This window comes from Nelumbo lutea, chromosome 1, assembly GCF_056320005.1.
Source record: "Nelumbo lutea isolate HS-2025 chromosome 1, American lotus-T2T, whole genome shotgun sequence".
Taxonomy (NCBI): Eukaryota; Viridiplantae; Streptophyta; class Magnoliopsida; order Proteales; family Nelumbonaceae; genus Nelumbo; species Nelumbo lutea.
The window spans coordinates 151,853,353-151,866,228 of NC_142684.1; the positions used below are offsets into that span (position 1 = coordinate 151,853,353).

A 12,876-nucleotide genomic window follows, 5' to 3' on the forward strand; every position below is an offset into this window, starting at 1 on the left:
TTATTGGTTACATGCATATGCACTTTCAATGTTCAATCCAATTGACCCAGGGCCTACCATCTTAGTTAGTGGCATCTCTCTCTCTCTGCGTGCATGCACACGTTTTGTTTTTTCATTTTTTCTCGCCTACATGTGCATACATGTTTGAAGTATTGTCACTCTTACTGACAAATAACCCATCTGAAAACTGAAATTCAATATTTTTCTGTTTTTCAAGTTATCATTTTCTTCAATGAATGAGTACCATAAATGGGTGCTGGCGGGCTTCTCAAATGATGAAATAATCAACTTCTGAGTGAGAGAGATGTCTGAAAGTCAGACTGCCATCGTTCATCTGTAAAGTACAGAGGGCTTTTTGAAGTAGAAGATAAGATTTAAATGCAAGAGATTTTTTTACTTTTGTTTTCTGGTTTTAGCTTTTTAGCCAAGAAAATAAATGACGACATCTTGCCTGTTAAAGGTTCTGCTAATGCAAGTAAAACATAACATGTCGCATCTCGATTCTTGAAGGAGAAAACCCTTGGAGTTCAAACGAAATGGATCCGATCCGGAACGCTAACCATACAATACATGTTCAAAGAATAGTTTAATTATTATATAGACTGGTTGGCTTGCCTTAAGCCAAGCCTTGCTTACATCATACAACCACCACCAACACAAAGAAAGGCTGCATGAGCTACTTGTTCCCACATTTATTCACCATGACTGACCAAAGAATACACTTAGACAATGACAAAATTCTAATTACACAAGAGAAAAAAAGCAGGACTACATCTTTTATCCAAATAAAAGGGAGACGGTCGACGGATATACAGCGACTCTTTCTCATTTTCGTGGGTCATTATTCCTCAGTGGCAGTGCCCTCATTTTCAGCTGTAGCTGTGTCTGAGGCTCCATTTTCCATGGCTTCACCTGCTCCATCATTTCCATCTTCAACAGATTGAGATGACTGTGCGTTCTGCAGGCTCCAGTACATTATGCCCGCTGTTAGAGTGAGGATCATCTTCTGGTTTACCTGTCATAACATGAACTTATAATTAATTCCAGACGATAGCATCTTTTCAATGATCAGAATAATAGAAGAAAAGAAAAAGAATTCCTGTACGGAAGATTGAAGGATCACGGATCACGGCAGCCTCTTTAATTATATTATTTCTAGTTCTTTATCCATGGTACACGTTGAACCACAGGCTTTCTTGTGAGATGGTCAGTGGACCTCACTTGCACCCTGATCTGTCCCTATTCCTGATTACCCTGTAATGTGAACTATGTAATACCAAACATAATGATCTTACCTCCATGATATCCTCAGGCAACAAGAAAATGGAACACCCAAGCTTTCGTGCAACAGTGATTATATATGTTGCATTCATCTTCTTGTCCTCATCTGCCATTTCAATATCAGAAGTAAGACATGCGACTCCTTTTCTACTAATCCACTAAAATCCCATTCTACCACATCCGTATAAATTTATACATGGTAAATAATTCCTACTTTATCAGCTATGAAAATCTCAAAGATGTGAATATTGGTGCAACACCCCCTCCCCCGTCCCCACCCAAATTTTTGTGAAACTGAGATAAGATGACAGATAAATAATAGGATCAGAACTTCTAATGATGGAATTCATTCTTGTGACTGCGAGGAAACATACCACTTTCACCCTTTGTAACAAGCTTCCAGTTGACAACCCTTGGCTCTACAGCACTAAGAAGCTCAAGGAAGAATTTTCCATTTGAAAGGTTCTTATCCTGAAGAAGAAAGTAATTCTGATGAAGTCTACCAAGGTTTAAGATTTGATAGGTAATAATAGAAAAGGCTTAGGTACCTTGAAGCTTTCCATCTGTGAACTTCTACCACTGCTCTTCACCTTTGCATTTGCCCAATTTAGAATATCTGCATCTGTTATCTCCTTTCCTTGGGAGTGGATTTTCAAGTTTTTGAGGAGTTGGAGGATATTGAATCTCATCAACTGCCATAAAAAAGCTGAAACAGGTCTGGAAAATTCAGCAGAACTCAAACTATCGATATTTTCTTATGAATAATGCAAAAATTTTGGTAAGAACTGAAACTTAATAGAAAAAAAGAAAGTTTAAGAAGGAATTTCATTATTGATTTATATTATGGGGCTAATTTAGTTGGATGAGGTTTGAGAAATCACAAGAAGAGAAACATGCTCTTTACATTTTTATGGAGTTGTACAAGAGGTATGGTGACATTATTTTTTGTTCATGAGAAATGACAGCATCTGGCATACACCTCCCTAAAAATGAAAAGAAAAGTAAAGTTGCTGCTCCATTATATGACTAAGATCTTGACTTTATCAAGAAATCAAAATTAAAGTTATGCCCCCACCTAAGTGGTTTAATCTTACAGCATCCATTACTTCATGGAACACCAAAACCAACATATTACAAATGGTAAAGGAAGCATCCATGTGATAAATAGATGTAATCAAGCTAAGATTCAAACCCATGGCACCGATGTCCTATACTTCATGCTTCTTGTCTCAAGAGATTACTGCAACCAGTATCCATGAGAACTATTCATTATAGCAATAACTGTTATTCATTAATCTGGTGGTGAAAGGGAATTCACATGTAATAATGAAATGGTTAACAAGGTCAGGCTCTTTGAGCATAGACATGTTTTGAGGGAGATTGAGCAGCCGGCTAATGATCGACATTCATCATCATGATCATCTAAGCAAGCTTTTTAATTGTATCTCAAATGGTCCATTACACAATTCATGATCATAGGATTTGCATGCATACAAAACTTCAAAACATCTAAATTCTTGCAACCATGCAACTACATATTTCAGATCCCACAATGTGGTTTTGGATGCTCTCCATGGCCTTCCAACCATGAAGAGTTTAGACAGAGATGAGGTATAAAGTATTGTGTGGCACACAGAATATCTTCAAATATGCATGAAGAAGCATATGCACCAATAGAATATGTTTTGGCTAAACTATCTGCTTGATTATTGATGCTTTGGTTATCATTCCAAGTTGACAGTTCATCTCAGAGCACACAATGCAACCAAGATGGACTTGCCAGCAGTGCTCAACAGTTCCCTTGGATCTTCTTGCGAAATGAAAAATATATTGCAGTATTAAACACTACAATCACATACCATATTTTGTATAGACAACATGTTGAAGATTTTTCTGAGCTTATCTTACATTCTTCAATTATATGTTGATATTTCATCTAGTTCAGTAACAAGCTCGTAAATGGATCACTTATTAATAAAATGAAATCGACAGATTGAATCAGGTGGATACAAACAAGCCATAAACAATACTGAATTCTAATAATGAAGTGTTTATGGACACACTTACCAAGTATTAGCTTCTTATTTCCTTGTACAATATCATTTCCAGCTACATTGACTAGGGAAAAATTCAACTCTTTCCCAATCCTTACTACTTGGTTGCAATTTTCTACTTTTCTAAATGGCATCTTAATGGGAGGCTTTGTGGCCTGCTTCCAGTTAACTGACCCAGGAGACACTTTGTCAAGTACTTCCAAAATAACCCATCTGCACACATGAGAGATACACATTAAAAATGAGTGGTAGGATCACCAGAATATTAATGCATATAAAATGCCAGCTTACCCAGTTCTGACATCCTCAAACAAATTATTGACATATGTAGCAATTCCAAGACTGTTGATCCACAGTCGGAAGCATTTCTCTTCTCTGGATACTTGAACATCATCTGGCACCATTTCTGTTAAATGCATCTTTTCGCTGTCCATGGTCAGACCATTCCTATAAAAAGAGATCCATACCCGATCAATATGCCAGAAGCGAGTGATATGCACCAAGACAACTTTTGACACTTTAAAGGTAAAAAGGGCCTTGTTTAAAAGAGTAAAGAAAAGGAAAAAAAATATTGTATAAGGGCTTGTGAACATCGTTTTTGGATCATGATGTCGAAACAATAGCTTGGGCATGCAAGAACAATAATTCTTTCGAAGGAGGCTGAAAATAGATGATTCACTGTTTCTACACAGCCACAGATTATCACAAGGATCAGAACAATAAAGAAAAGGGTAAATAACCAAGGGAGTTGGTGAAAATCATCAAATAGACCCAAGGAGTCAATGTGGCAGGTAGCTGAGTGGAGGCCATTTCCAATGTATTCATAAGAGCGACGTATTGGGTGTGGACAGGTTACAATGCTTTGTGGTACATATAATAAAAGCTATACAAAAAGAGGTGTTTATTAAATGGCTACTAACTGCTCTTGATGCAGACAACAAGTACTCCTATTCTTATAGGGTCCAGATACAAAATAGTTACTTCAATGGCCCATCTGAAGCCTTTGTGTGTTCAAAATGAAAGTCTGGGAACCCCCACAATGCATCTTCTAGGTCGTCTGAGCTGCAATTGCAATGTTTCTTGTGGTTTCGTTGGCATCATCTGGGCATGATGCTGGTTTAGTGTATATTCCAGTCCCTCATACCATGCTATCAATTTGCTATATTGAGTTGTTCTTTAAAGTGAGTTTCTATTGAGTTGTACAATAGTCGTCCAGCTCTATTAGCCTACAAAAAGAAGCTGACATCTAAGTCATGATTCAAATATACCATTGAGTGGAAAAAAATAATTGCTTTGCTCTACTGTAGGTTTTGACCCCATGTATCTTTCTAATGGTCAGATTCCACAAGATCCATGACCATAGGATTTTTCTGATTCTAATTCAAGTTCAAGAACAGAGGTGAAACTCCTATAAATTTTCCTTTTCATTTTCTCTTTGATCCCATGTATCCTACAATTTTTATTGACTTTTCTGTTTCTCATTTTTTTCCATTATATTTTGTTAAGAGCGGTCAATCAGTGGCTGTTATGTCTCTATTTTATGTTTATCTTTATTTACCTTTCATGCATTAGTCCTGTATCTCCTCTTTAGTAAGTCAGTAGTTAAGTATTTTTACCATTGCAACTTTAAGTAGGGGAACATTAGTCACTTCGTGTCATATTACTAAAGAGGGGTACATAAGTAGTTTCCCCTGATTTTGTACAATAAGAATAAATAGAGTCTGGCCAACTAGGAGATTACTTCTTTTCTCCCATTCAATAGTTTGGTTTTCCTTTTATTTCCTGGCTGCTGCTGCTGCTGCTTCTCTTTTCTCTGCTTACAGAATCAAGGGAATCAGACCTGTTTTTTGCACACCTTTTAACTGGTTTACATGTAATGTTTGGAAGGGCCAAATAAAAGTTAGAACCAAATAGTTGCAATTGTTCAATTGAAAAGACGACCTTTAGAATTTAGCCCAAAATTTTCCCAAAAAAATCTTGGTAGAGATGCTGCAAATATGTTTTTTATATTACAAAGAATGATAGTTTTAATATTACATAAACCCATTTGAAAGAGCAAAAGATCCTGTATGGATGTTCCGTTCATAATAAGGTACAATAAACCAAATGGATTTGATGATAAAGACATACAATAACCATTGTACTAGAACCCTGCTACAGATGACAACAAGTCCTCCAGATTTTTCTCAAGTAAACCAACTCCACTTAAGCAGATGATGCACATTAGCCTAAATTATACAGAAAATGAGCCTCAGTATATGGCAAGAATGTTCATAGATTATGTAGTTAATGTCTAAGATTTTGTGGATAGCAAGAGGTCATATCCAGTATTTATTCTATTGTTTTCTATGAATTGATGGATGCAATAAATACAAAAAGAAATAGAAGGAAATAAGATTAAAAAAAAAGAGAAAGAAATGTACATTTGTACCTTTGCTGAAATATTTGTGCTACAAATGCAAGATTCAGATTTGGTGAGCCATCAACAATGTCTTTTGGAGTTAGGTATCTCTTACAATTCATTCTCTCTGCATGTTCAAGTATAAGGTTTGCCCTTTCAGTGGGATCTTTTGTACCTAATGTGGAAGGGGTACCATGTTCTGGGGCAAGAACATTAAGCAGGCAAGCATAAGCCTCTCCATCCTGCAGGAACATAAGTCTTATGATATCATTGTAAAGAAGATGATCAATATTGTGATAAAAAATGCTGCACTGCCACAAATTTTCTCCATGTGCTACCTAGTTATACATGAACTAGGCCTGGATCTTAAAATGCAAGAAGAGTTTTGTGGTACATGCATCTAAGTTTCATTAACATTAATTTTTTGAGTTCCAGATCAATACCAACCCAAAAAAAAAAGTCTTTTCATTAATTGACAATAGTAGAACTTGGTCAATTGTGTCTCTTACCTTTACATCTGTAGAGAAATTTGTAATAGTTTTCTTATAGCCTGCTTTCTTCAGTTGGAAATTCATCCATCGTAGTAATATTTTTTCCGGGGGTAAACCCATGAGCTCCTCTATATCCTGTAAAGTTTGATATCAGCAAAGAACAAATGATGTTTCCTTCTTTTATATTTTCAACATAATTAATACAAGGTAAAGCTCCATTTTCTTAAATTTAAGACTAAAACAAGAAAGAGGAAAACAAATGAAAGTCTCCTCACCTTACTGTCATCAATCAACTCCACAAGCTGAGGTGTCTTCTTAAGATTAAGGTCTGCTAAGAGTTGGATCTGATACCATCATCAAATGTAAATAAAATCAGAGACAAAGATGATAAGTATAAAGAATAGATCACTGCAATCTGATCGAAAGAACACTATGCAAATTATTAACAAGGAAAACATTTGGGTTCCCACCTTTATAATCTGGGAAATCAAACCAACTACGAGATGGGGCTGCAAAGAGCAAGAAAAAGAAGCTTCAGCAACAATCAAGCAGTCCTCAAATACATGGAAAGACAATACTAACGGAACTCAAATGGTCAAGTGATACTAGTTCAACTCACTCTTCCTTCAACCAAATCTTGTGTTCCAATGTTGACCACAGTGCAGCCAATAGCCTTTGCAGAATTGAGGCATAGGGTATGATTTTCATTTCTTTCCCAGGGATTTAGTACCCGTTTGGTGTTTATAGCACGTTCATCAATTGTTCCAGGAACCGCCACATTGATCAGCTTACTGTATCAAGCCATCATACATTCATCAACAATCAAGAAATATACACTAGCATCACAAATTCATACTCAAGATGAGAATTGTCATGCGGACTCTGCATATATACCAGAGAAGAACTCCATCTTTAGCAAGATCAAACAGACTATTTGTAGCCGGGTCTATAGGAAGATATTCCTTCAGGAATTTATCTTCTGCAAGGTAGCTATTGATGTGGGCAACGTAAGACGCCTTCTCCGATTCGCTAATGGTGTGAAGAAGGGTAGTTGTGGTGGCCTTGAGAAATGACGATGAGGTCTTCGAAACCCCCTCTTTGGCATGAGCTTTGGCTTGCAAATCCAAGTACGCCTGCCAAACAAACGTTGTTCATTAATGAAATCTTTCATCCTCTCAAATCCATTTAAAAGAAAACACCAATGTCTTTCTCCTTTCCATTAGCACGGTTGTCATCCTTGATCAAAGAAGAAAAGAAGAAGAAAGAAAGAAAACTGAGACAACAGAGCAATGCGCCATGCAACCTCCATGGTAAGTAGAGTAGACTCACTCGAAGGAAGGCTTCGAAATCGATCTCGCTGGACATATCAGAATATGATTTACCCAATATCCCGGCAATTTCCTCCTCAGATAACATTTCATGGAGTGCCTTTAGCTTTGCCATTACAGGCGGCAAATCTCGAACTGTAACTTGACCCGATGGATTCCTCGTTGAAAGAAACTGAAAGAAATAAATACAACTAAGTTCAGAAATCACCACATAGTCACAAAAAGGTTCAGATAATCATCCCGAACAAAAGTGGAGAGAAAAAAAAAAAAAAAAACACAAAAATTAAAAGAAAGAAGATGTCAAGAGATTTGGATTCTTACTTTGGATTTGAGGCCGCGAAGTTCGACCTGAGTGAACTGGCTTTGAAGCCATGGATCGGAAACCAGAACACCCACGTAACTGGACATCTTCGCCCCTGTTGAGAGTGGCCAACGTGGGGAAGAAGCTAATTACCCACTAAAATTGTTCCTAGAATTCCACGAAAACAAAGAAAACTCAATAAAGATTGGCAAATAGAAATTTCATTAAACAACACCAGAATTAAAATATGAAGTCAGATCCATATTTCGCAGGAAAATAAAATTGTAAGAAAATCACAAAGGAGAAACCATGCAGACAAGTGGTTTAACGTGCATATTTCTCCAGTATCTATTCGGCTCATTTTCTATTCTGGACAGACGGATCCTAAGAGAGGATCCAAAAAATTGAAGAAATTCGGCGAAAGTAGAGAAAACAACAAATTTATTTTTGTTGGTAACAATTTCCCCGACGAAATGAAAAACAAGAATTCAAACCAGAAAGGAAGATCAATAGGCAGAGAGGATTCATGAGCAGAAACCTGTTTGAAATCAAAGATGCATGTTGATGTTGCTAGGTTCTTTGTTCCTTAACTTAAAATTTCTATAGGTCAGACTGTTCTTCCGATTATTGTTCGCTTCCAATGGAGAGGAAGAAAGAATTGAGAGATAAGTAGGATAGCTTTTCCTTCGATGAAGGAAAAAATGAGGACGGAGAGAGAACCGTTTTCCTACGAACCCGCCAAGACAAAGCGCGCGGTCTCCATTACATGCTTTTTTTTTTTGCATTTCTGGAATTACTTTTTCTGTTGAAATCTCCAAATACGGATGCTATTGTATCGGGTTCGGGCAATACTTTCCAGGTTCACATGTGATTCGGTTCGGCTTATCTAAGACTCTAAGGTGGTCATTTCAGCCCTGCCCCAAATCCAGCCTAACCCTAACCTGTCATTCGTAAATTTTGCACTGAATTTGCTCCCGAACCTGATTTGAAATCCAATATATTAGACTGGAATTGGATTCAAATTTAATCTGAATTTGACTTATTGTACTTAAAATAAAAATAAATAAATAATTATTTTTAACTTATACTTATTAAAAGTTTATTAGCTATAGATATCAGCCAACTTCATTGTTTCTATAATATATTATATTTTATTAATTGATATAAATATTTTTTGTGTGACCCAACACCTCCCCGCCCGCTTCGTAACTCTGTTAACCATATCAAACCCGATGAGAATTTTTTGTGGGCTAAACCCGACGTGTTACATTACATGATTATATCTGGTCTGATCTGACATATGGAACATTATATTATGAAATAATTAGGCGGCCTCCGTGACATTATATCGTGAAATAATTACGCGGCCACCTATCAATGGTAAGTGATCGTATGGTTCAGGCAAGAAATGAGCCGTGTGTCGCTTTAGGTCTAACCCGGCGCACCAGATGGCGAGCCTTTTCCCATTCTCTGGTAATTTTTACCATAAATCAAGATTAGTTTTAAGGGAGGCATTTGAAATTTTGAATGGTTGTAGGTCTGCCGTGTAGAATTTAAAATTATGAACTGGAGTGCAGTTTATTTATCCCTAGTTTTAACTAGGCCAGACCACGTGGGGTAGGGGATGGGGTTTATTGTGTAGACCCATGAAAAAGAAAGAAATTAACGGTTAGTTTTCATCACAATTCATTTACATGTGACACCACATAACATATAGAATTTTTTAAAACCCAATATTACTCTTTTGTGATCGATTTTGTCCTTCACTATTATTCAAATTTTCAAAATAAAATTCAACATCCACTTTTCTAAACAAAAACACAAATTCAAATTTTACTTGGTTGAAGATCAAAGGCAAATTCCTGAGACTGAAATGGAACCAACGAAACCAGATCTACTCCTCACACTTGGTGTGTCATAGGCACCTTACACGCACATTCCACCATGCATTGGGAACATCTCCCATACTTATAAGTTATTATTCATGAGAGATGTTTCCAATGCATGGTAGATGTGCCTATGAGGCACCCATTTGTGAGGAGCAGATCCCACTTCGGAACCTAACCCCTGCGGTGTCTATTGTCGTACAACGGAGTGTTTTTATTGTCCTACACCCACTCTGCCTTTTGCAAAACATTGCTACTACAACTAATGTTTACAACACCTTACCGTTGCAACTTCAATTCCAAAGAACTTGATGATGCGCATTTTGACAGTTCCCAGCTGGTAGGTGACTCGGATGCCTAGCTAAATAATCCCTACCTGGAATGTGGCTTGGACACCTATCTGAGTGGTGACGAATTAGAGAGGTGGCTCTGATGCCTAATTGAATGGTGATGAGCTGGAGAAGTGGCTTTGATGCCTAGCTGAATGTGACGAGCTGGAGAGGTGGCTCTGATGCCTAGCTGAATGGTGACGAGTTAGAGAGGTGGCTCTGATGCTTAATTGAGTGGTGACGAGCTGGAGAGGTAGCTCTAATACGTGGTTGAATGGTAACAAGTTAGAGAGGTGGCTTTGATGCCTAGCTGGAGAGGTGGCTCTGATGCGTAACTGAGTGGTGACGAACTGGAGAAGTGGCTCTGATGCCTAGTTGAGTGGTGACGAGCTGTAGAGGTAGCTCTTGATGCCTAGTTGAATGGTGACGAGCTGGAGAGGTGGCTCTGATGCGACTTGCAAGGAACAGTGTCAAAGTGCTTGGGTTGCTTTACCCGGGGTGGGCACTCCAATGCTTAAGTCAGTAAATCAGAGATTTTTAAGATAGCTAAATGTGAGAGAGCTGAAAGTAAGAGAGCTAGAGAGCTGCGAGAACTAAATTGCGCATGTACCTGGGTCTCAGGGTTCAATGCCCTTATATAGCTGGGCTGCTATGGGTCTTGCGAAATGCTACCGGAATCATCGGCCCACGACATAGGGGTCCGTTCCACTTTGGAAGGAGGATAATGTGCCAGTTAATAAGGCTTACCATTTCCCTCTGATTTGGGTAGGATGAGGATAAGGCCTACAGTTACGCAACGTGATCCCATAAGGTTCGGAGACAACTAGCAAGCTTCTAGAGAGGTAGGTTGCTAGGTCGCCAGCTGGTACCCCATTTTAGCTAAGGCAAGTTGTCACCTAGGCGATGTTGGATGTAGTCCAGCTGTTTTGATATGCCATGTGTCATGATGTCAGTGGAGGGCCAAATCTGCCCTCATCAATTGCCCCCCACTCTCGAGCTGAGATCAGCTCAACAAAAGGGAATAGATTTGTGCTTCATTGTAGGTCATTTGGCCCGTTACCAACATATTTCAAGGTCGGCTTAGGGGTCCTTGATGCTGAAAGCGGTTTGGCTTCCCCTTGTGATATGTGCGTTGACGTTGGAATTTAAATAGTGGGTCAATGTCATGGCTGCACTGTGTCAGTCCTCTAAGGTGCTAATCATCTAATCCTATGATAAGCCACAAGGAGCTCAACCTGTGGGGGCAACTTTACTAACTACAGGTTGCCATCTCGCATGGGTACCTTGAAAGGCTCAACCTGCAAGGGCGATTGCAGTCCGTTGGCCGCCAACTCCCGTGGGAAACATGGAGGGCTTGTAGGGGTGACCTCGCGAACAGGGATGACAAGGCTCGTCCGGGCTGATTACGTGTGTCACCAAGTCGACGAAGGTAGGTTGCCATCTCAGTGGCAAAGGCAGATTTCTAGGTCAGTGGAAGTAGGTCACCAGGTCGCCAGGTCGAAGGCAGATCTCTAGGTCGCCAGGTCGGTAGAATTTTGACAGTCCAGTTCTACTCTTAGCACCTCGGCCTATAGACACCTCGTCACCTTGGTAGGACTGACCTGTGAGGGCGGCTCCACAACCTGGCCATCAACTCCCATGTAAAGCATGAAGGGCTCAATCTGCGGCGTGACCTCACAGTTTGTTGGCTATCAACTCCCATGGGAACCACGGAGGGCTCGACCTATGGGGTGTCCTCACATTCTGTTGGCCGTCAACTCTCGCAGAGAGCACGGAGGGGTCGACATATGGGGCTGGCCTCATAGTTAGGGAGATTCTATCCGGGCAAGATTGCGAGAACTTGTTTGGGCTAATCATTTTGCTTTTGCCCCCCCCCCCCCTAAGGGGTTCTTTCGATCAAGCATTGTTGTTGTTGCTTGAAGATGTTATTACTTGAGGCACAGAGAATCAGGTGAGAACTTAACCTTTTGTAATGTTTCCCACAGATGGCATCAATTGATGATGTGCATTTTGGCAGCTCCCAGATGGCAGGTGACTCGAATGCCTGGCTGAATAATCCCTACTTGGAATGTGGCTTGGACACCTAGCTGAGTGGTGATGAGCTGGAGAGGTGGCTCTGATGCCTAACTGAATGTTGACAAGCTAGAGAGGTGTTTCTGATGCCTAGCTGAATGGTGACGAGTTGGAGAGGTGGCTCTGATGCCTAACTGAGTGGTGACAAGCTGGAGAGGTGGCTCTAATGCCTAATTGAGTGGTGACAAGCTGGAGAGGTGGCTCTGATGCCTAGCTGAATGGTGTCGAGCTGGAGAGGTGTTTTCTTATGCCTAGCTGAATGGTGACGAGCTGGAGAGGTGGCTCCGATGCCTAATTGAGTGGTGACAAGATGGAGAGTTGGCTCTGATGCCTAGCTAAGGGGTGACGAGTTGGAGAGGTGGCTCCTGATGCCTAGCTGAATGGTGACGAGCTGGAGAGGTGGCTCTGATGCGACCTACAAGGAAATAGTGTCAGAGTGCCTAGGTTACTTTACCTAGGGTGGGCATTTCGATGCTTAAGTCAGCGAATCAAAGATTTTAAGATAGGTAAATGTGAGAGTTGAAAATAAGAGAGATAGAAAGCTGCAAGAACTAAATTGTGCATGTACATGGGTCCTAGGGGTTGATGCCCTTATATAACTGGGTTGTCGTGCATCTCACGAAACGCTCCCGGAATCCTCGACCCACGACATAGGGGTCCGTTCCGCTTTATAAGGAGGACAACGTGCCAGTTAATAAGGCTTACCGTTTCCCTTCGATTCAGGTAGGATGA

The 12,876-nt window shown here is 39.8% G+C and overlaps 1 protein-coding gene across 2 annotated transcripts; it reads right to left on the bottom strand.

Annotated features, from left to right (window-relative positions):
* Positions 1 to 571: 571 nt before the first annotated feature.
* LOC148878405 (fimbrin-5-like) lies at positions 572 to 8,645 on the bottom strand. Of its 2 annotated transcripts, none has more exons than XM_088954219.1 (15): positions 8,395 to 8,645; positions 7,877 to 8,024; positions 7,557 to 7,727; positions 7,122 to 7,360; positions 6,847 to 7,018; positions 6,698 to 6,736; positions 6,503 to 6,571; positions 6,246 to 6,362; positions 5,767 to 5,978; positions 3,627 to 3,782; positions 3,349 to 3,548; positions 1,830 to 1,987; positions 1,656 to 1,752; positions 1,296 to 1,387; positions 572 to 1,015 (listed from the first exon to the last, which is right to left on the bottom strand). In XM_088954219.1, exons 2-15 carry the CDS (start codon positions 7,961 to 7,963, stop codon positions 842 to 844), a joined length of 1,983 nt encoding a protein of 660 aa, XP_088810345.1. In that variant the 5' UTR covers positions 7,964 to 8,024; positions 8,395 to 8,645; the 3' UTR covers positions 572 to 841. The 2 variants fall into 2 exon arrangements, with proteins under 2 accessions (XP_088810345.1, XP_088810350.1); XM_088954224.1 differs by having other exon boundaries at positions 8,174 to 8,409.
* Positions 8,646 to 12,876: the final 4,231 nt, after the last annotated feature.

Coding starts and splice junctions, on each gene's coding strand:
- LOC148878405 (XM_088954219.1), bottom strand. CDS start 7,963: ATGTCCAGTTACGTGGGTGTTCTGGTTTCCGATCCATGGCTTCAAAGC. Junction 6,572..6,697: donor TGATTTCCCAGATTATAAAG/GTGGGAACCCAA, acceptor TGATGGTATCAG/ATCCAACTCTTAGCAGACCT. Junction 3,783..5,766: donor GCACAAATATTTCAGCAAAG/GTACAAATGTAC, acceptor CTCTTTTTATAG/GAATGGTCTGACCATGGACA.